This window comes from Mirounga leonina, unplaced genomic scaffold (assembly GCF_011800145.1).
Source record: "Mirounga leonina isolate KUSES-001 unplaced genomic scaffold, KU_Mleo_1.0 Mir_178, whole genome shotgun sequence".
In the NCBI taxonomy this organism is placed as follows: Eukaryota; Metazoa; Chordata; class Mammalia; order Carnivora; family Phocidae; genus Mirounga; species Mirounga leonina.
The window spans coordinates 17,044,657-17,068,179 of record NW_023270464.1 but is presented as its reverse complement, the minus strand read 5'-3'; the positions used below and the strand labels follow the sequence as shown (position 1 = coordinate 17,068,179).

Genomic DNA, 23,523 nt, shown 5'->3' with positions numbered 1-23,523 from the left:
TGCAAAAGGCTAACGTGGCCTGTGTGGGAGAAGGTGAAGGAGCCCCTCACAGTGGAGGCGAGGTGAGGAGAGGGGGTAGGTGTGAGTGGAGGGGTGCCGTGCAGAGGAACACGCTGGGGGGGCCACCTACTCTCCGTCTCTGGTCGGCTGCCCCCATGCACGGCCCGCTCAGGCAGCCCCCCCCGATTCCGGGCGCAGGGTGTGCTGACCCGTGATGCTCTCTCAGAATCATGGAGATCGGGACGTCTGAGAAAACGCTCTGAGTGGCACACGGGCCTGTGCTGAGTGACGGCCACCGGGCTGTGCCCACACCGCCCACCAGCCCGCCAGCGTCGGGAGCCCTGCCTGCAGTCAGGCTCGGGTCCCCCTCGGGTGCTCGGCATGCCCAAAGGGGAGAAAGGCCACCACCGGCCCCTTTACAACCAGACGGTGGCAACCCGAGCAGGAGCTGTGTGGGCCTCAGCTCTGCCAAAGCTGACCCGGGACAGCAGAGAGCCAAGTCGCAGCTACTCTGTCTCCGGCTGGTGCCTGAGCTCAGCCAGCCCTCCGCGCGGCCCCAGGCCCCACGGCCCTGCCCGCCTCCCTGAGGGGCACAGCCAGGCTCAGCTGGCTGCCTTTCTGGGCCCAGGTCTCTGGGAAGAAGCTGAAGCAGGATTTTGCATCTGGCCTGTTGGGCCTAAGAGCCCACACCCAGGGCAGTTCCTTGACATTATACAATTAGCACATACGATCGCCTCCGCCCACCAGCCGCTGAGTGGTTCAAGGGCACGCTTCACCACCAGCGACCTTCAGCCTCTCCCTGCAAGAGTCCCCCACCAACCGTCCCCAGGTGCCCCGTGGCCTTGCCCTCTGCAGACCAGTTCCCAGGGGCCACTTTCCAGCGTGGGCAACAGCTAGAAGGCAGGGGTCAGGAACGGGGCCTGGGGCAGGACCAGCCTGCACACAGACAGTGTGGGGTATGCGGAGTGTCTCACTCCTGACCCCATTTGTGGCTCCTTCCCCACCCAGGGGTGACTCTGCAGGTGGTGGTAGGAGACTGATGTCTTCACAGCCTTGAAAATGGCTCAGAGCAGCTTCCCAGAGGCAGAGTTCTCCAGTAGGTCTGGGGTTTGTGACCGAAATCCTACAGAGGTGCCCCGAAAGGGGGTCATCAAGTGGGATCTGCCAGTACAGATGCGGCTGGCCCTTAATCCTCCTAGTCCCTAGTGACTTCAGTGGCCAGGCATGCAGACCGGCAGCAGGAAGGAAGGTTCTACACAGGCTTGTTGCGCTCTTCAAACCTCCCCATGCACACCAACCGCCTGGGCTGAGTCAGCAGGCCTCAGTGGGCCCGAGGCTCTGCATTTCTGCCAGGCTCCCAAGGGGGGCCCACGCTGCTGGTCACACTTCTGGCCACACTTCTTTAGAGTTGGGCCATTTTCTTTTCAATGGTCACGAAAGGGCCAAGTTCGAACCTGCTGGAGCCCAGCCAGTCCGGAGTGTGTGAATGGGGCATTTCCTTCGGCGTGGGAGGGGGGTGCAGAGGGGGCAAAGGGAGGAGGCGGCTCTCCCAAGGTGCAAGCCTAGCAGGGACACAGCTGCCAACCCTGAGCAGTCCTGGGCATCCCCGCCCCCTCCGCAGGCCCTGGGCCCTTGGAAACTAGGCCTTTCATCTCTCGGTTCAAACTCAGTGGGGCTCCCTCCCTTGCTCCCCTCCCCCTCTCAGAGCCTCCCGAGAGTGGTGATGGCAGCTCCGCCCACCACCCCCAGGGGGCGACCGCGGTCATTCTGCGGCTGCCCTTGCCCCCAAGAGGTAGGCCTTCCGCCCCAGGCAGGGTCCACACAGGGGTGAACTCCTCCAGCCCCTCGCTCCCATGAAGTCCCACTGATCCCATTTCTCAGCGGTCTGGAGAATGTTCCCGATGTTATCACCCGGGACTAGGGACAGACCTGGAGAGGTGTGAAGGTGACGCTGGCCAGATGGGGCGGTGGGCAGTGGGCACCGGAGGGAGAGTGTCCGCCTCAAAGTCCCGCTCTGTCCCCTACCAGTAGTTGTGGGAACTTGGCTCTGCCTCACTTTCCTTATCTATGAACTGGAGGTAGCACCCACCTTAGAGAGTTGCCAAGGGTTGAACGAGAAGATGCACTTGGTCAGCCTGGGACCCCGTGGGTGCTCAACAAACGGGGGCCCTGACAAAGGTCTCAGAGGGGGATAAACACCTCCACCCCCATGAGGTAAGAGGTTAGAAGTCACAGGCGGGGACAGGGAGGGGACAGGAAGGGCACTGGACCGGAGTGTCCCTTCCCCCACCTCACCCTCGTCCTCATGTTAGGGCCCTGGCTGGGCTCTGCCCCCCACCTGGATTTGGACGGGCTGAGTGTGCATACAGCTGTTTCAGTGCACTGACCACCCACTCCTGCAGCCCACCCAGATCGGCCATGATTGGCTGGGCGCCACACTTCCCAAGGGCACCTGGGATGACTTCACCCACCACCACACTCACTGTCTTTCACCGGGGAGGATGCGATGGACTGAATGTGTCCCCCCCAGATTCCTGTGTTGAAGTCCCCACCCCAATGTGATGGTACTTGGAAAGGGGGGGCCTCTGGGGGATGATTAGGTTCAGATGAGGTCATGAGGTGGGTGCCCCATGACGGGATTAGTGTCCTCCTAGGAAGAGACACCAGAGCGGGGGGCTCACCCTCGGCCACGTGAGGACACAGCAAGGAGGTGTGAGTTAGAGAGCTTAGTTAGAGAGCTGCCACCAGAACCCGACCGTGCCTGGCACCCTGACTTTCAGCCTCGGGAACTACAAGCCTTGCCCTGTCTCTCCTCCCCTTCCTGGGCCCTCCTGACTCCCCCCCGAAGAAGCCAGATCACTGGAGATATTCACTTGGCCAGGGGCCAGACCAGGTGGACTCGGCTTCCCCTATTCCATTGTCCCCGCTCCTTGAAAGGACCTGTGGTCACTGAGGGGTGACCTGGGCTGGGATGACTCTCCCAGCTCTTGAGGGGGACAGGGCATGGAGGAGGCGGTGAAGAGAGCTCTCATCTCTTGCTTGCCCTCCCCCCCACCAGCCCCTGGGACCCAGTCTCTTCCTCCTGCTGCGGGGCCCTGCCTTCTGTCCCGCCGCCATCCTTTCCTCTCTGGTGTCCCAGGCGCCCCACGATACCTCTTCCACCCAGACGTTTCCTGAGAGATGGTGGAATCAGAAACTTTGGGTCCTGTAGCACAATTTCAGCAAGTTCGCTTTTGCTCTTGTTAACGAATAAAGGAACAGACCTTAGGTTCTGTGACACAAAGAAAACGAGAGCACTTGCAATTTCCCCACCCAGACAGAGCACCGGGGTGAATTCAGGGTCAACAAGGCGGTCGGTGACAGGTTTTGTGTCACTGGGCAATGCCACACTAGAGATTCTCGGGAAGCGGGGGCCTCACTTTGGGAGGCGGTGCTGGTGGGGAGGGTTTAAAGGTATGTGCTCTAGAGGCAGATGCTCACGGTCCAATTCCAGCTCTGGCGCTCAGTGCTGTGTGGCCATGGGCAAATCCACTAACCTCTCTGAGCTCAGTGTTGCTCTCTGTGCCACGGAGATGCGTCAGGACTTTCATCAGTGGCTTCAGGGACCCGTGGAGTTGATGTAAGCAAACCCTGAGAACACTGGAAGGAAGCTCAGTGGAAGTCAGTTTTGTGTTAACTTGGCTCACTTAAATAGTCATTCGTGGGGCAGACTCAGACCTACCTAACAGCTAATGTGTGCTGAGCACTTACTAGTTCCCGAGGCTGAGCAGCACATTGTACAGGTATCTCCATTAACCCTATGACGGCCCATTCAGCAGCCAGGCACACTGAGGCCTAGCGGCATTACATAGCCCCCTCCTCCTTCACCTTAGGTACCTCCACACACACCAGGCCGAGCCCATGGGCTCTGGGCCACAAAGACAACGAAGAAGGGGCTCTGCCCTTCAGGGGGCTGATGGGGCAGGGGCGGCGCGTGCAGTGGGGGCAGCAGGGGGTGTGACCCACAGGACACACAGGCTTCTCCAAAAAGGAAATAATGATGACAATAATGACGCCCCGATCTTCCCTGGCCCGTGTGGACTGCAAACCGCTCGAACGCCAGATCTTCACGGCTACTCTGAATTGGCGGGCAAGAATTTTTTTCTCCATTTGATACATGCACGCATGCCTGGCTCACACAGCCAACAGGCTTTGGGGGGCTATTTTCTCTGCTTTTCAAAGTGCTTGTGCCCTACCTTTCTGGGGACACCAGCTGAGAAGGATTCAGGTCCTGAAATTCCCAACAGCGAGATGTGTTTCCTTTGACCATGCCCAGTTCCTGACGTAGGGCCATCGCCACCCCTAGGTTCTCAGGTCAGGGACCACCCCCCAAATGGATGGTGAGCCCTCGTTTAAGGCTCCCGGCCAAGCACTCCCACTACAGACGGAGAAGCTAGAGCTCAGGGTGGGGGGATGGCTTGTAAGAGGCCAGGGACTGGCTGGGACCAGACTTGCGGGGCTCCCATCCCCCCCGACCCCTGCCTTCTCTCCAGCCCTCCTGGGCCTGTCTGCCTAAAGTGGTCACGCATGAGCTGTCATTTCCTGGGGGTCACACGGAAGGGACTGCCAGGGCTGGACAGTCCCCACGGGTGGAGAGCCGAGGGGCCCTCGACCCCCTCTTGGAGTCATCCTGCTGCCCCATGTCTACTCCACTAAATCATGGGCTGGAGGCCACTCCAGGTCAGGAACCTGAATGTAACCTGGCCCAGCATCAAAAGGAAAAGCTCTTGGCTGCAGTGTCACCTGCCAAAGAAACCACAGACGGGCTGATTTTTATGTCCCGTATCTTAAAAGAAAAAAGAAAAAGAAAAAGAAAAAGCACGAGACCTTAATTCCAGGCAGGAAGCCTTGGACTTTTTCTGATGTGAACATCCAGGGAAGGATGCACAGAGAGGAAAGTGGGAGAGGTTGAAACAAATCTTACTGCAACTCATGCAGGCAGGAGGAGGAGACCAGGCTCTGCAGGGTGAGCCGCCCTTGGTGCCTTTGGGCTGACAGAAGGTCATGGCTGCCCCCTCCCTGCCTGGTTCCTGCAGACAGCAAAGTGGCCCCTTCTGGCCCTCTGGCCACCTCTGGATGGATCCAAGACCGCCAATAGGCACAGGGCGGGGGGATCAAGAACCTGACCGGAAGTCAGTTCTCCTGCGCTTCATTTCCATCTTAGCCACTGTGTCCTTGGGCTGGGGGGCTCCTGACTCGTGCAATTGGGGCCAGAACTCCTTATCTCTCTGTGCCGTCGACTTAAATCAAGATCACTTCATCTAATGATCACTTTGTGACCAAACTGTCTTGGCTTCTCAAGATGCGCCATGGAGTTTTAGAACCCCGGGGGTCTGAGGGACACCCAGGGTCGCTGGCCACCGGTTTCCACCTCCAGCCAGCCTCCACCGCCACCCGAAGTCTGCGGGGACAGGACTGTCCCCTCCTGCTCTAGATAGCTCCAGCTGGGGACCTGCATCTGCCTCCAGGGATATCCTAGGGGCCTCGGCTCTTGTCTAGAGCCACACAGAGAAGGCTCACATGGGACCACGCTGCAAACACTGAAGATGACCCCTCGGCCCTTGCGTGTCACCTTCCTCAGCCTCTGGAGGCTCTGGGCCTCATTGAATGCTCCGCAGCACCCATCGACGCCCCAGCTGAGGGGTCACCTCCCAAGAGCAGGGGCCCCTCATCTTCCCCCACCCCGCACTCAAAGCATCTTAGCAGATCTGATGCCTTTTTTAAGCCCCCCCACCCAGGGCTCTGCTAGGTCTCCGGGGGGAGGCTGGGGGCTTGCACGTGCCCCGGCACTCCGCATATGTAACATTTCACTTTTGGGGGGAGATGGGCTCCGGACTGCCTCCTTTGGGGGCTGAGACGTGCCCGCGAGAGGAATCAGAGCCTCACAGCCAGCCTGACTTAATTCCTTTCCTTTCAATAGCAACCCAGCGCCTCTTGGAAACTTGGAAACAGCCAGCCGGGGGCAGGGAGCTCGGAGCATCGGCCGTACCCCCCCGGGGCAGGAGGAAAATATTTATGCACCAGCGCAGCATTAGCTGCTTTCAGAGACCTCCTTTGAACTGTTAATCAAGCCCAATCTTTCGGAATAATAGCCTGATTATTACCGCCCTGTTTGCATAACAAAGAAGCCCAATAAAACTTATTTCACTGTGCACCGAGGGGGTGTGAAGGATCGCCCTGAGAAACGAGTCTCAGGAATGCAGCGAGCCGCTCCACGGCCAGAACCCAGGAATAAAGACAATGCAATTTGCCACCAAGAAAAGCCCAATAGACCAATAAATTACCCGCGTGCAAAGGGGTTAGATCGGGTTTCAGTGGCTGTGTAGGAGGGGTGGGGTGAGCCAGCAGAGGGGAAGAACCTGCCTCCTCTTAAAGGGGTAAGGCTCTTTTGGAATACAAGCCCTGTGATCGAGTTGGTTTTGTCCAATGTCGGCAGGGGGCGGTGGGGGGGTCCTAGCACGACAACTGTCTGGATTCATTTACTCGCTGGAAGTTCTGGACCCTACCGGGTGCTTCATGCTGTTCTTGCAACAAGCCTCCGTGGGTTTCTCTGCTCAGGTGGAGGCAGGTACCAAACTTCTGTCACCCAGGTCTGGAAGGGCAAGTGGGATTTGGCAGGTGGCGTGGGACAGAGGTCTGGAAGCACAGCGGCCTCCAGAACAGCGGAGGTTGGCTGGAGCCGAAATACTGGTTGGTTGCTGGTAAGCAAACGTCACCAAGCTCCAAAGTGCTTTCCTCTGCTGTGTGAGGGGGTGGCCAGGGGACTCCAAACCCCTTTCCTCTTGTCCCCCAGCTCCGTTAGATCCCACAAGTGGGTGCTGGCCTCGGGCTGTTTCCATCGCCCTATCCTCCTCGGAGACCTGGCCCCCCTCCCGGTTCCTCTTCCCTGGGTCCCCCACGCCCCATGGGTGGAATAGGCTTCCTGCGGTGTGCGTGCCTCCGTGGTCCCAAGTGGCCTTTCCGGAGGTGCTCCCACAAGCGCCCAACGGTCCCCTATACTCAGGTCCCTCTGTGCAAATACCCCCGTGTGGTTCTGTTTTCCTGACTGGACCCTGCCGCGCCAGCCTAAGGATTTCAGACTCGATGTGGCTGATTGTGGGGAGCCCCCGGCCAATGTTCAGTAGGTGCACGGCATGATCAGAAGGTGGCTTTAGTCCACCGAAACCTGAGACCTCCCATTCCTGTGCCCCGCTCGCTCTGGGCCATGGAGGCGCGGGGGCTCCCCTCTTATCATTAACCTATCATTAAGAAGATAGGGGCCTGAAGGAGGTGGGGAGGGTCCCCAGCATGGCACTCTGGCTTTGGCAGGAGCAGGTGGAGCAGCGGGCCACTCCCCACCCTCTTCTGTCCCCTCAGCACGGAACCAAGGCCCGGGCTGCGAACGGAGCTGGTGCGAGTATGTGGCTCACTCTGGCCTGGCAGTGTCCTGGCGTCTCCCTGAGTTCAGAAATGCCCGGAACCCGCCCGTCTGTCTCTCCCACAGGAACTGCACCGGATCACCATGGCGTCAACATCGACGTGTTTGACAGCAGGTACTTCAAGGGACACACCCAGGTGACAGCCTGGGTATTCTGCCAGGTGCAGCCGACCCTACCTTACTTAACCTGCAGCAAGCCAGAAGCGGTCGTCTTTCCTAAAAAGCATTCCTCCCTGGTGCAGCCCAAGATTGTCCCAGGGAACCCACCTAGCCCGCCACTCCCTTGGAGGCACCAGGATCTTTTCTCGGAGCTTCCTCCAGGAACCAGCCTACAGGAGAAGGCGTCAGGCAAGAGGAAGTTTCACAGAGAATCTCAAATGACCGGAGGAAGGGGCGGTGGGTAGGCTGGGGTGCCGGGGGTTAACTCAGTGCCTCCCACCCTGCGGGGAGAGGGGCCCCACTGCCACCCACGGAGCCGAGGCAGGAAGCACTGCCCCCTCTCCCACCCAGCCAGGGCCGCTCCGCCCCAGCCACGCATGCCAAGTTGCTGCAAGAAAGCACGCCGAGTGCCAAGGAAAAGGGCACACCTCAGCTTGCCAAACTGGACACCCTCCCCCCGCTCCCACTGGGGCCGTGCGGAGCTAGATCAGTGGCAAACAGGACATTCAAAAAAGCACCTGTGTTCGCCTCAGGCCTAAAGGCCACAGGCAGGCCTAAAGGCCACAGGCAGGCCTGGCCGTCAGGCGGCTGAGGGCTCCTCTGGATAAGAGGGACCCGTGCCGGCCAAGGGCTGAGCGGGGAGCGAGATGCCATGCCCTGAGCATCCTGTCTGAGGGCACAGAGATGAGCTACCCCGGGTTCCACAAGGAGGGTGGTTATGGTCAAAGACACCACTTTTCGGATATAAATGAAGTTCTCAGGTGAGTAATTTGGTCTTGGTGCTTTGAGGCGTAACCCCTTTTCCTGAGTCTAGGGGCTGGCTCTCATAATGATAATTTTCCATCCTGGCTTTTCCTTCAGCAACCCTGGGCTCATCTGCTTGGCCGCTCCAGGTCCAAATTCATTTTTTTAAAAGATTTTATTTATTCATTTGACAGAGACACAGCGAGAGAGGGAACACAAGCAGGGGGAGTGAGAGAGGGAGAAGCAGGCTTCCCGCTGAGCAGGAAGCCCGATGTGGGGCTCGATCCCAGGACCCTGGGATCACCACCTGAGCTGGAGGCAGACGCTTAACGACTGAGCCACCCAGGTGTCCCTCCAAATTCATTTGAAGTGGCTTTGTCACCCTCACCACCGTCCGCAGGCTGGCCTCACCCCCCCGCCCCATGCAGTGGGAGGGCAAAGGCACGCCAGCTGGGCACACGCCCGGCTGGCACACACATGTGTGAGCCTGTGTTCATGGGACATTCCTTAGCATGGGGAGCAATAATGGGCTCCTTTCTGCAGGGACCTGGGTGCAGACGGATCACTTTAATAGGCGTCTCGGTATTCCGACTGCTTGGGTGAAATGGTGCATGAAATGAATAAATAAGCAAAACCCAAAAGACATAAATTTGACTTGGGAAAATTTGCACAATGTCAGCCCTGCCAACTTGTTTTCCTGACCTATGGCTGGGTGGCATCTTCTTCTTTGAAATACTAAGCCAGGGATGGATAGGGAGCAGAGAGGGCCCTTGGGAGGAGGCAAAAACGCTAGGTCCACAGAAAATGCGGTCACTCTTCATTCTGCTATCGAATCTCTCCCAATTTTGTTCCTTATTTTTCCTCACCTTAAAGCCTTACGTGCTACATAGCACAAACTCTCATATGCCATAAAACAAACTTAATGAGCGTGTTTATTCAAAACAGGGGATATGGGTAAGGGCAGGGGTCTGTGTTCTCCCCCTGGCTCTGTCACTAGCTAGCTGTGTAATGTCAGGCAACCTCTCTGACCCTCGGTCTCCTCTTCAGGACAGTGGGAGTGATGACGTCGATGAGGAAGGTGTGGTGATCTCATGAGGTGTTGTATTTAAAGCATTTGGCAGAGCGCCTGGTACACTATGGCCACTCAATAAGTGAAAAGAGCTTTAAAAATTATCGTTCTCCATTCAAATGATCATACTTTGGAGAGAACAATATAAGGTATTATGTCTCCAAGGATGTGCATCATCTTAAGTAGTGATGGAAGTCTGTGGGAGGTCGGAATTTGGGTTATTTTCATTTACTTACTTATCCTTTTTGGTTTTTAGATTTAAAAATGAGTATTGCTTTTATAACCAAAAAAAAGTTATTTTAGAAAGAAGATTGGAGTATCTGGGCGGGGGGAACCCTGTGGTCTCTGTCTCTCGAGAAAAAACAAAATAGAAATGCCAAAAACCCAAGGGCCTTATAATTCCCAGGATCTCGTGGGGCGTGTTCAGGATATGCAGCAAGGAGAAGTGTATGAAGAAACAGAAAATGGGGTTCTGCCCTTATTAAGAGAACTGGTGAGGGGCACCTGGGTGGCTCAGTTGTTAAGCATCTGCCTTCGGCTCAGGTCATGATCCCAGCATCCTGGGATGGAGCCCCATGTCGGGCTCCCTGCTCCGCGGGAAGCCTGCTTCTCCCTCTCCCACTCCCCTTGCTTGTGTTCCCTCTCTCGCTGTGTCTCTCTATCAAATAAATAAAAATCTTAAAAAAAAAAAAAAAAGAAAGAAAGAGAACTGGTGATCTAGGAGAGGACAAAAACCCAAGACCCACGAAGCAATGAGGCTGAGAGGAAGCACAGGTATCTGTAGCCAAGGGGACAGGTGTCTAGGTCATTGGAGGGATGGCACCAGACCCCAACAGACAGCACTGAACTTGGGCTTTGATCAAGGGGGCATTCCCATTCCAAACTGGGCAAGCCTGGGGGTTGCCCACAGGGAAGGTGTGGTGGGATGGTGGCAGAGTGTGCATGTGTGTGTGTGGGGGGTGCGGGCAGGAGTGACCTGGAGCCTGGGGATGTGCCAGAAGCCATGGGAATGAGACCTGGGAAAAGCTTGGGGGCCCGGAAGACAGAGGGTCCTCCCTTTTGAATGCTCCAAAGAGGGCTAAGAGGAGGCACGAGTTCCTGAGCAGGACTTTCAGAACAATTCATTTGGGGGTGTGCACAGGGGGCCTGAGAGGCAGGTCCTAGGGCTGGCCAGCTCTTGTAGCAAGGAGACAATGGGAACAGGCAGGAAAGGGCATAGGAAGGAGGCCCAGCCCCAAGCATGGATTGAACGGACAGGCCCACGTCCCACTCAGGGCTTTACGGTTCTGGGCACTCGCTAACATACTCAAACCAGGCACTAGTCCTGGGGCGGGGGCAGGTGCGGATCTAAGGTGAGCCACCATCTTGGTGTGCCCAGGACTGAGAGGGTTTCTTTATTTTTATTTTTTTTAAAGATTTTATTTATTTATTTGACAGAGAGAGTCACAGCGAGAGCAGGAACACAAGCAGGGGGAATGGGAGAGGGAGAAGCAGGCTTCCGGCCGAGCAGGGAGCCCGATGTGGGACTCGATCCCAGGACCCCGGGATCATGACCTGAGCCGATGGCAGGCGCTTAACGACTGAGCCACCCAGGCGCCCCTGAGAGGGTTTCTAAGGACACCAGACTTGCAGCTTTAAAACTAGAAAAGCCCGGGGTGTGCTAGGATGAGTTGGTCACTCTAGAGGAAACAGCGCCTTCAGTTTTCCGCAGGTTAAATTCAGCCAAGATGAGAACAGCATGGTAGCTAACCACTCAATCAAAACATAAAGTTGGGGTTCTCTGCCCAGTCTGTGCAGGGCCTTGCATATTTCACTGAAGAGAGGATTTTTCGCAGGAACTACGTGTCCCCCAGCCTATAAACAGGTCCCCACCCCGTCCTCTTACCTCCACAGGGTCCTGGGACCCCCCTCTTCCCCATTGCACGGAGCGTCCTTATCTGAGCCCGTAGATCACCTATCCCCACTTCTCCTTTGAGCTCTGGGGTGATTGCTAGCAATTACCTGAACCTTGCAGACAGGTTTCCCTTCTTCAACCACAAGACCAGAAATCCTCTCCTTATGCCCAGTTCACCCTCAGGAGCTAAAGGGCAAACCATCCATAGGCTCTTACATCCCGCCCTCCTTGGGAACCAAGGCCCTGCTGTGTCACACGCTGACCTGCTAGCTGGCTCTGCTGTCCTCTGGCTCTTGCAACCAGACATCACTTCATTCTCTCCCTTTGGGACACTGAGTCCCACTGGGAGGACAAAAATGTGGTAAGCAAATTGACTTGCTTGCACATTTCTAAACAGCTCTGGGAGAACTTTTCTCATCTCCATAATGACACAGATGCACTTGAACACTGCAGAGAGCCTTGGTCTCCCCGAGCCTTAGCCTTAGTTTCCCTCCTGAGGACTAATATTTCTGTAGCAGGTGCAGTTTAAAAGTAAAGGGAAAGGAACGAGGGGAAACGACAGGCAATGATCCTTAGAAGAGCAGTCCTCCCACCGGAGCGTGCATCAGAACCCCCTAGAGGGCCTGGTGGAGTACAGACTGCGGGGTCTCACCCGGAGTATGGGCTTCGGTAGGTCTGGCGTGGTCCCAGAACTTGTATGTCTAACCAGCTCCCAGGGGAGGCTGAGGGACCAGACTTGAAGAAGCCCTGCGCTACAGTACGGAGAGCATCCACAGGACGTTGATGGGAGGCATGCCAACGTATCTACAACCCTTTGACGGGCTTTTCTTAGAAATTTGTTTTATGAAGTCACAGAGGTTTCAAAGTTTAAGAAGCATCTCTTTATCCCCTCTCCCACGCCCTGCAGCTAGACATGGCCACTGGTCCATCCACATCCACTGTGGGCACAACATCATCCAAGCACACAGCCCTGTAGCCCGAGGAACACCACGGAGCCCTTTCCCATTAGGAGGCTGGGGGTCTGCCGGCTGTGCTGGGAGAGGGCCCCGAGGGCTGTCACTGAGTCAGGAACACAGTAGGCCCACCAGTGTGCCGTAGGCACTGAGCGAGTACTTGGCAAACACTCTCCAAAGACACAAAAACTCTCAGTCTACAGAGGTTAAGGCATCTTTCTCCACAGAACTATGTCCAATTTAATTTGCACTCCTATGGCTTTACTCCTGGCAGCCCATTCAAGTTAACTAGCGCCGAACAAACCTATTCTTTGAGGAGCCTGCTCCAGCCAGAGTCCACCTGTCTTCCGTGGGAGAGGCCTCGGCAGGCGGGGCCCCTGGGGGTCTCCACGCCTCGCACTTGCCTCCGCTTTGTGCTTTCTCCAGCACCCAGCCGGCTCACTGCCCAGCTCTCCATCGGACCCGCAGCTTTCTCTGACTTTAGCGCAGATCAGCCCCTCTGCCACTGGGTCAAAGAGGAGGACAGTCTGTCCATCTCTTCGTGGCATAAATGACCCATTTCATCTCTTACTTAAGAAACTTGTCTTCTGACCCAGATTCCTTGAGCAAGCAAGTGAGAGCCCCCGGTGTATTTGGGTGGGGAGCCTGGAAGCTCAGTTTTCAGTAAGGTGGGCAATTTTGACTTAAATGCAGCTGTCAAGGCCTCAAATTAGAAGAAACACGAGCCAGCTGGCATGACCCTGCGGCGGCTATCTGTTCTATCTGCCAGGTTTTAGTTACCAGCCTTGAAGCCAAAAATGAAATGGGCTTCTAGGAAACAAAAGTGATGGAATGCGCGTTGTGAATTATATAACCCACAAGCTTTCCTGGGACCGCGGAGCGGGGGAGGAATACTTTAAAATAAAGTTCTAGAGATGGAGACATGGAATGAGCAACACGGAAAACACCGCCACCACCGTAGTGCTGGAGGCTGCCTCCTACCTCCGAGGCCCTCCAGCCGGCCCTCCCTTTCCTCTGTCCAGTTCCAGCAGTTAACAAGCGCTGCCCCTTTAAGAGCGGGAAGGTGTTGTTTTAAGGGCCTCTAAGCCCCCCTTCTCAATTTCAGCTCCGAGCTGAGATCACATCCCCCAAGGCAGCCGAGGGACAAAAGCTATTTATCAACCCATCTGATAAAACTTCCAATGGGCCGGATCTTTATCTAGACCAAACCGAGATGCACACACATGGCAAAGTCCTGCTTCTCCAAAAGGTGGATTTCTTTTTAAAGAAGACTGTCCTATTTATTTATTTAGTTAGTTTTGGGAAGAGAATCAAATCAGCCTTTCAGCCAGACCCTTCTGTAGAAGGGGGAACTGCCTTTTAAAAGGTGTGTGTGGGGGGAGGGAGTGGGCCACCGCGCTGCTGGGCTCAGTATAAGGGGTGTTAATATTCCGGGACGGGGGCGCACGGGGGCCCAAGGGCTCTTCGGGTCACTGACACCCTTCCCTCTCATCTTGTCCTTGGCTGGGGCCTCCCCAGTGGAACCCAGAGCTGGGAGCAGGTTCCGGCTCCCCTGGACGCCCTTGGGCCGCGCAGCTGCGGAGCGAGCTGGGCGCGCTGGACTCCGCGGGCGCCAGAGGCCCGGGAGCGGGGCTGGGGTGAGAAGGTAAACTGATCCCTTGCCCCTTACCGCCGCCAGCATGGTCCGCCCGCCCGCAGCCCCAACTTGCAGCCAGGCCGAGCCCGGACTGCCCAGTTCTGCCAGTTCCTGCAACCCAGTTGGCTGGGAAGCAAAACAAAACAACCCAATCCAGGTCTAACTGAAATCCTTTCTCGCAAAGAGCTCGGTTGTGCGCGGGGGCTGCGGATTCGCGTCCCGGCCGCAGAGCGAAACAAGCTCGCGCTTCTGCAGACAGACACCTCGGCACCCCGCAACACAATGGAGCCGGCCGGGAGCTCCCGCCTTGCGACGGGGACCATTTGGCCCGCGACACTGCGTTTATTTGTATTTTTAGCAAGAGGAAAATGGGTATAAAGGATTTAACTGGCGTTTCCAGGCTGTGAGTAGCATATGGCCAAAGTGAAATAAAGTTTTATGAAACATTATAAAGAAAACAGACCGGGGATTTAAGTTTCGTGCCTTCCCCCGCCCCCCGAAAGGAAAAAAAAAAAAAAAAAAAAAGTAAAGAAACTGGAGCGTTTGGGAAGGAACAAATGCTTCTCTGTGGAGTTGGCCTCCCTTCCCCCAACAAAAACAAGAGGTCCGGGCTCGGAGGAATTTGAAAGCAGCGACCTGCCAAAAACATTGTGAAAAACTATGGGGGATTCATTGGAAACAGATGGCTTTTTCAGCTTTAATTCTGAAATTCTCTCCCTTTCTGACACAATAAAAACAAACAGGGCGCGACGCGGAATGTTATCAAACAGGAACCCGGGCTCGCGTGAGCCTAGTCCGTGGGCTTCCCCGCGTGGGCAGGCGCGTGGGGGCGGGACGGGACGGGGTCCCGGAGGAGGGGGCGGCCGGGGACCCGCCCGGGACCTCAGGGGCGGCCCCGGCTCCACCCCCGAGCACCCGACAGGTTCGCACACTGGTGGGCAAGCTGCAGGAGAAAGTGCCCCCCGCTGCGAGTCCGCGACCCCTCCCCCTCCCCCTCCTTCGGGGCCCCTAAGGGGCGCGTCCCGGCACCCCCTTTCTCGGAGGGAGGGAGGCGCCCCCGGCCTCTGCGACCTCCCTGCTCCGGCTCCTTCTCGTGGCAGCCGGGCGGGGTCCTTCCACCAGCCCCCCCCCCCCCCCGCCCCCCGGGTCCCCGCGGGCATCCATCGCGTCCTCGGCGGGGCGCGGGAGAAACAAAGGCGGGTGGAAGTGGGAGGCGGGGGTCCCGGGGCTGCCGGCGAACTTCAGCTACGACTGGCTAGCAGACGTGTGGCCGAGGGGCTGCGACGAGGCCCGGGAGCGGGCCCGGCCGTCTGTCCCCGCGCTGGGGGCAGTGCCTTACCTGCCGGGAAGCTGCAGAGAAGGAAGGCGAGGGTCGGCCAGAATCCCAGGGCTGAACGTCCTGCCCCTCTCCCCATACCCATCCATCCAGCTCGGCCTGTTACCACTAGCCTCTCCCTGGAAGAAGAGTTTAGAAGAAAAGAAGAGGAAAATAAATCACGCTGCGGAGAAAGGGCAGCCTCGCTCCGCCGGCGGGAGCAGCGAGCCGGGAGGCTCGGTACCCCTCGGCCGCGGGCGCCCGGCGCGCCCCCCCTCACCGCGCGCCCCTCCCTCGCCCTCCCTCCCCCGGGTCCCCTCCAATGTCGGCGCGGCCCCGCCGCCCCAGCCGCCGCGCGGCCCGCCCCCTCGCGCTCGGGTTTCAGCGCGGCCCGCGGGGGGTGAGTGGCGGGGACCAGCTGGGCGGGGACCGAGGCGGTGGGGCTCCGACGCTGGCTGCGGGGAGCTCGGGAACCCGGGCCCGGGGGGTGCAGGGTGCGCCCCGGCTCCCCGACCCCCGCGGCAGCCCAGGCAGGGGAGGCCCAGCGCCCCCGGACGGCCTGCTGAGCACCCCACCACCCCAATCCAACCTGTAAATATCCAACCCAAGTAGAAACTGCGCTGGGAGACAAACCCCAGGACCCCGTTCCAACCAGACTGCCGTCCCGAAGGCGCCACCCATACCCCCTGGTTCATTTCTCTCACTCAGATGTGTCCCCCAGGCAGGAGGCTGGAAAATCCGCTTCCGAGTTGTCCGAGGCTGTCCGGGATGGCCCGCTGGCTCTCAGCCGCCAATGCACCTCGAGGCTCCCTCCCGCCGAGACCCCGGGCCACCCACCCCACCTGGGCTCTGAGCCTCCGGCATCCCCTTCGAGCACCTCGCTGCTTTCCCGGTACTTGCCCTGGCTGCACTCCCGAGTTGGGGGCCTGCGAGCCTGACGGGGGCGGCAGGACGGCTGCCACCCCGGAGGAGGTGTGGATAGAGCGGTCTCTGCGGTGCGCCGGGCCCGGACTCCTGGGGCTGCCAGGGCAAGGCCACCAAGGCCACTCTTGGGAGGGCATCAGGGTGGTGACTTCCCTTAACTCGGTCGCTTATTTTTCCAAGAGAAAAATGTCTCCTCCCCAAGGTTGCCTAGGACCTGCAGCTCTTCTGCCGCTGTTGGGATATTTAAGAGACTGGCAACTTGCCCTGAGAAACATCTTTTGGATGGAACGCAAATAGGCCAGAGCAAGTGTTTTGCGTCGAACCAATTCCTCCCTTGGCCCCCCTCACCTCTCCTCCAAGCCTACTCATCTGGTTCTTTGGAAAAAAATTCTGTATTTCTATCCAATTTTGATGTTTCTCTTAAGCACTATCGCAGTCCTCACTTGCTGAAGGCCACACAGGCTGCAAGCCTGCCCCTGCACTTAGGACTCTGTCCGCCAGGAGGGGAGTGTAGCCCTGGAGAAGCCAGCTTGGGGCAAGGGGAAGAAAGCCCAATGTCCCGTGAAGGCGCAACCCAAGCAGTCATCCTTCTGAGTCTGGCTTCTGCAAAAACAGGTGAGAAAGGGGGCTAAGGTCTCAGCCAGCTGTGCCATGGGGCGACAGGAAGCTGTTGTTCCCCGGGGGCAAAAATACCACGAAGGCAACTGGTCACCTTTAAAGTTGCGCTACCGCATTTCCCCCAAATAGTCAGGCCTCAGTCCGACAGGCTCTAATTAGCATTCCCCCAAACTGGGGTTCATTTTATTTTATTTTATTTTATTTTTTTAAAAGATTTTATTTATTTATTTGACAGAGAGAGAGATAGTGAGAGCAGGAACACAAGCAGGGGGAGTGGGAGAGGGAGAAGCAGGCTTCCCGCTGAGCAGGGAGCCCGACATGGGGCTCGATCCCAGGACCCTGGGATCATGACCTGAGCCGAAGGCAGACGCTTAACGACTGAGCCACCCAGGCGCCCCTGGGGTTCATTTTAAGCCCTGATTTGCAAAATGCTGCGGTTCTGTCTGGTAGAAAGCCCAGCACCTCACAATCCAGGGGTCTCGTGGCATTCTTCTTGGGCCAGACATAACGGCTTATTCTATAGAATCCTAGGACAGCGCTGACCCACTGAAGCAGGCACAGAGCCAGACTGCACAGAAGCACCTCTGAGGTCCATCCCTTAACACCATTCGCTGGATTGTGCCCTGCACAGTTATTTCTAAAGCTTCTTGCTCATGAGAGAGAGGGGATCCCTCAGCATTCCCGGCAGCCCCAACAGTGACTCAGCCACGAGCACTGCTGGGCATGTGCCCAGGGGGGAAGCTGTGCGGGCTTTGGAAGACCCGAAAGCCTTTCTGATGCGGTCCTTGCCTGAGGGTGGACCTTTGGAAGCAGGACTTGGAGCCTCGGTACCTCAGTTTCTTCTGCATGGGCAGGCTGATAATCTTGTCACCCTGAGATTGCAACCAAATACAGTTTGGGAGGGGCACCGGGCCGTGGGAACGCCCCAGAGTTCCTGCTACAAGACTGGCTGCCATTTTGTGAGGAGATCCAATTCTTAGGACGTAAGCACATGATTTAGGAAAGGGATGGATGCAGAGGGCTTCTCCCCTTTTTTTTTTTTTTTCCCTCACAAGGAGAGATGTGTGAGACTGAATTTGGACATCACAAAAGTGGAGATTTGGCCTTTATGTAGTTTAGACTATCAAGAGAAAGCCAGTCCCCAAAAGAGGAGGATGGGGTCATGTTGGTGTTGAGCAATCTGTCTATACTGGCCAAACCAACCAGCTTATTGACAACTCCACAGGTCTTTGCAATAAGAAATTCTTGGAACACTGGGGGTTACGGAACTCAGCACTCTATTCACCAAAGAAACTCACTTAACTCAAAGCGTAGCTGACTGCATATAAACCGTTCCCATTATAGAGGGTGACCACTTACGGGTTCGCCCCTAGGTTGTACTCTGAGCCTCAGGTTAGCGATCTTCCATGGCTTTTGCTCCCAATCACCCAACCCTGGCTGTGTTGGGTCCAGCACTGAACCCTTGCCCCCCACCCTTCACCTTTAGGCAGTGGGGCTGTGTGGTGGAGGGACACGGGATTTCGGAAAAGCAAGGTTTTACATAAGGTGGAAGCCCTCCCAGGGGGGAGGGGTGTCAGGGACTCCAGCTTTCTCTGCCTCTGGGTACAAACAGGGTGTTCCCAAATCCAGGGCCTGAGTCATCAGTCAATAAATGTATATTCAGGACTATTGCATGCTAGTCTCTGGGGGATAAAGAAATAAATAAGACAGGCCCCTATCTTTGAACTGCTGGTAGAAACCAGCAGAAATAACTGCCTGGAGAAGGCTTTATCGAAAAGGTGGTGTGTCTTGTGGGGTGTTTTGAAGGATTCATTTTTAGTAAGAATGACAGTAATCATGGCTCACGTTTCGACACACTCTCACGTTATGCCAAGTGCTGGCTAAGTACATTTCTAGACACTTCAAGCTAAGGTAGGTTCTACTATCATCCCCATTTTGCAGATGAGAAACTGAGGCTGAGTAAAGTCAAGTATTCACCCAATGACTGGCTAATAAACTGTAGAGCTGAGCACACCAAGCCCACGCCTGATGTGCTGTATGGGCCATCGATTCCAGTGATGCAAGTCCGCACTGGGCTTCAGGTCAAGGCTAGAGGACAGATCATTTAACAATCACTTTCAATAAAGCAGAACACAGACTCTTGACAGCTGAGACACAGAACCTAGGCGCCAGGGGCCTTCAGCTCAGACTGGGGTGCAGGGTGGGGAGGGAAGTTTTCCCAGTGCGGAAGAGTGTGGTGTGTGTGTGGGGGGTGGGGGTCGGGGGAGATGGTGGGCAAGGGAGGGGGAGCAGGGCAAGGATTCCAGGCAGAAAGAACAAGGTGCAGCCTGCCTGAGGAGCTGGAAAACCTTGAGGATGAGGCTGCAGGAAGACAGAGCAGGAGCCTGGGAAAGCACATGAAAGGCCTGCACGTGCTCGGCTAGGGGTCCATTTTTAGCATCTGGGAGCCCCACCCGAGGCCTCAAGAAGAGGAGAGATTTAGTCTTTTGGGGAGACCACTGTGGGGAGTTTAGCAGTTAATACTGCCCAGGAACTATTCCAGAGCAGCTGAATCTGAATCCCTGGGCACAGCCTGGGCATCAGCACTTTTAACAAGCTCTCTCAGGTGACTAAAGTGTAGGGATTTACTAGGTTGGTAAGTTGCATCACACATCATCAACCCTGGGTGCCCATTAAGATTCGGGTTGACTCCATCAGTGTATCCTCTTAGACTTAAAGTCGAGGTGAGACAGATAACTTAATAATCACTTTCAATAAAGTAGTGACTGGCACGTGACCCAAGCTGACCAATCAGTGTCTGTCCTGAGACTGTTGCTATGGGGGAGCCCTGTCCTGGTCTCTGATTCCGACACAGGATGGGTCTGCAGGTAGCAACCTGATGGGGAGGCCAGTGTGTATGAGGGCTGGCGGGTGGAAGCGGGGTTGGCAGAGTTGGCATACTGTTTTTACCAGCATTGCACTTTATCTGGTGAGCTTTTCCGGGACTGATGGAGATTTTCAGGGCTCCCCATGCCACTCCAGCAAGTGATTCTCTCTATACCCCCTCTGAGCTATACGAGTACCCGTTCCAGCCGTGGGAGCCAACAGAGTTCCTTATTTTGCTGAAACTGGTTTGATTGAGGATTCTCTCCCTTGTGCGCACAGACTTCCAGCAAGGAGGGAGCTAATGGTCCAACACGGGTCCAAAGAAGTCCTTTCGCCAGCCTCCCGAGTGCAGAGATATGTTGTCAATGACGCCTAATCCATCATTCATTTACTGGTAAAATTACTTGAGCCTATTCTCATCCCCTCCACCCCCTACCTCTGAAAACATTTTGCCTGCCATGTCTTGAGAAACTCAGTTGCTTCAATTTACAACTGAGGGTGGGACCCAGTTCTCTTTAATTGAAATAAAACTTCAAGTTCCTCTTTCAAACTTCAAGGGCTCCTGTGGGGTCTGGTCATCTCAGATTTGATGAACCAGACCTTGTTCACTCTCTCCGTAACTGTGTTGAGAAGCCAGAGCTGGTGTATTGCATTAAGAATCTGCAGATTATGACCTGCTCAATGAGGGGGCACAAACCCCCCTCCCACATGGGGTCAGCAGGGGGTTCCCTCAGCATCCAATCTCCCACTTTGGGCAAGTGAAGCCCACAGGCCTGTTTCGATTGAAGGTGCCGTTTCAATAACCCACATCAAAGAATTAGAGTCACAAGATTTATTACTTACAGGTCCTGGAAAGAGCGGGATTGGTGGGGTGCACAGTGAGCCAGGTGAGGGGCAGCCCTCCATCCCAGGGTGAGAAAGAGCAGGAGACAGAGAGTAGGGTAGAAAGCACCTACTACTTACAGGACGGTGGGGGTGGAAGTCACTCACTTTTCTTGCGCTGAACCCTAAGGGTTAATTCAAAAGGTAAACCTGGGAAAAGTAAAGCAGGAGCTTCTGGCCCGAACTCTAAACTTGAGTTCTGATCTACATGTCCAGGGTGTGAGCAGGGTTCTCCTACTGTAAAATGCATGGGCTGCAACTTGGAAAAACTAAAGTTGTTTTTCTCATCATAGTAACTTTCTTTTTCTTTTTCTTTTTTTCTTTCTTTCTTTCCTTTCTTTTTCTTTCTTTCTTTTCTTTCTTTCTTTCTTTCTTTCTTTCTTTCTTTCTTTCTTTCTTTCTTTCTTTTCTTTCTCTCTTTCTTTCTTTTCTTTTCTTTCTTTTTCTTTCCTTCCTTCCTTCCTTCCTTCCTTCCTTCCTTCCTTCCTTCCTTCCTTCCTTCCTTCCTTCCTTCCTTTTCTTTCTTTCAAAAGATTTTATTTATTTATTTGAGAGAGAGAGCATGAGTGGGGGGGTGGAGAGGGGCAGAGGGAGAGGGAGAAGCAGGTTCCCAGTTGAGCAGAAAGCCTGACGCAGGGCTCGATCCCAGAACTGTGGGATCATGACCTGAGCCGAAGGCAGACACTGAACCATCCAGGTGCCCCTTCGTCACAGTAACTTTCAAGGCTTTATAGACTTTGACCATATCATCTTTTTGGCTTCATCTTTTACACTGAAGAACAAAGCAGTCCAGCTTCTCAGGCAAGTCCTTTACCTGGGTGCTGACTTTACTTACCTTTCTATATAGTATTGAGGTATTTTTCTCTGGGGGAATGTCATACAACTGCCAGGTTTGGGTATAGCCTGGGGAGAATCCTATTTTGGGCTTAGCTCCCAAAGCAGTTTCTGAAAACATTTTGGAATTTTCTGAACACACACGGTCCTGCACGGCCGTTAGCAAACAAACATTTTTGCAAAGACCCCCAAGATCCCCTTTTGGGCTGTAAACAGGCTGGATAGAGTCCATTTTATTTTATCATTTGGATGCTGTGCTCCTAAATGCATTAACTGAGGCTTGCCCCTGTTATAGCTACAATGTGCATTTTCTTGCTAACTCATAAGCGTGCCCTGCGGTCATCCACCATTTGTCTGCCCTCTGTCTCCAGACCCTTCATTTCATCTGCAGGCCTGGAAGCATCTGAGCATTTGCTCCTTCAGATGATCTATGGACATTGAAACTAAGCCTGGGAGCACCAGTGATCCTTGGGGATCCCCAGTGTTTATAATTCTTCATCCAGCAAAGTACCTGTTTATCCTATCTTTTGTTTCCTGTCTCTAAGGACAGTTCCAATCCGTGGCGATTTCTCTGCACATTCTGGAGCAACTCACAATTGCGAGTGACCCTTGGGGTGGAACTTTCTCAGAAGGAATTTTGAAAGTCTAAACATAATTCATCCCTGGGTTTCTCCCTCGTCTCCAGGCCTGTTTCTACCTCCTCCAAGAATGCTAATAGATTCCTCCGGTTTCATGTTCTCTTTTCAGAAAGTGTGTTGTGCTCGGTCCAGTTAATTGGGACTTCCAAATGTGCTTGGTGATATTACTTCTTAGTATATAGTCCATAGAGTGGCTATTAAGAGTGACCCTTCCTACATGGGGGGGCTCCCTTTGTGGGCAGGGGGTCCCAGGGTGTATGCCCTTGGGTGTAGGTCCAGTGCGGAAGATCAGTGCCCATTCTGCCCACCAGGACATGGTCGCCATCTTTAATTACCCCTGCTCCCTTCCCTCTAGATGGTGGGGGGGCTGGGGGCTATAGAATTTCCCTGACCTGTTTGTTTCCATGATGATTGAGGAGAGGGCCTCTCCCTTCTTCTCTTCTTCCAAAGCATTTGTGAGTCTTGTCCTTACTCTGGCACGAAGGACCCCTTCCTTGTAGACTTCAGAAAGCCTTTGGCCTATCTTGTTTTCTCAGCTCTTGCCGCGTAGGTTTCCTTCGTCCTCGGTATACACTGTTCCTTCCCTCACCATGAGGGATGCTTATTTTTAGTAATTAAAACGTGGAGATTTTATCCCAATATTTTAATGGTGTTTTGAAACACAGAGTCCCCTGGCATTCCAATAGCTCTCTTTAGAAACTGAAGACGTATCCCACTTTTTCTTTGAATTCTTTCATATGGATTTAAGACACATTAGCAGATTTTATTTGCTCTTGGGCATGGCTTTAAATGTATGTGATCAGACCAGTAACATTGTTGTGTCCTCACAGAAGACAGATTCTTCCTATTTATTTATTGTGTTTCTGTTTTACTCATTCAACGGGTGCTCGCCGAGTACTAGGGTACTCACTCTGAGTGGGGGCTTTGGGGGTTCTCAGAAGGGCAGCAGTCAGTCCTGGCCCCCTCCTGGCAGCCCAGGGGAGCAGTCAGATGTGGAGACAAATGGTTTCCACACCACGTGCTCAGTATTCTGAGATGGGTGTTCGTGTGGAGTCTCGGGAGCCCCGCGTTTACTCCCCTTGGTCATTACCGCAAATCAACTTGGGACTCTACAAAACTGGTTAGTCTGTCAGAGTTGGGGTGCGGTGGGGAGTCTCTGTCAGTAATTTCTTTAACAAACGGGACCACTGATGGTGAAGACTGGTGACATCTACATTCCATCAGCCTCATGGTCTGGGACACGTTCCATCAAATTTTCACCTGTTGGGACACTACATCAGACTGCCCCCTGGGTTAACATTCCTGCTCATGAGTCTGCTTTCAGGAGCAGAGGCTGGAGACTTTCAGAGCCTGGTGAACTGGCTGGGCTTGGTACATCAGTATGGAGTGGGCCCCCCCACCCCCCAGCAGAACCTCCCAGAAACATACCCCTGATGGTAGGCATGGACATTTTCACTGTGCTGGGAAGATATAAAAGGGATTTTGTAAAAAAAAAAAAAAGAAAGAAAATGCTAGAAGGACAATTTTCTTCCCCCT

At 55.0% G+C, this 23,523-nt stretch overlaps 1 protein-coding gene across 2 annotated transcripts in view; it reads right to left on the bottom strand.

The window, feature by feature from the left end:
- The window catches only part of RGMA (repulsive guidance molecule BMP co-receptor a), a 43,810-nt gene that overhangs the window by 11,296 nt on the left and 8,991 nt on the right, over nucleotides 1-23,523 (bottom strand). The window contains exon 2 of one of the 2 annotated variants that reach the window (XM_035024056.1): nucleotides 15,251-15,366. In XM_035024056.1, coding sequence (XP_034879947.1) covers nucleotides 15,251-15,366 — 116 coding nt within the window. Of the gene's footprint in view, nucleotides 1-15,250; nucleotides 15,367-23,523 lie in introns of those variants that run through there. The other variant, XM_035024057.1, reaches the window with a different exon arrangement.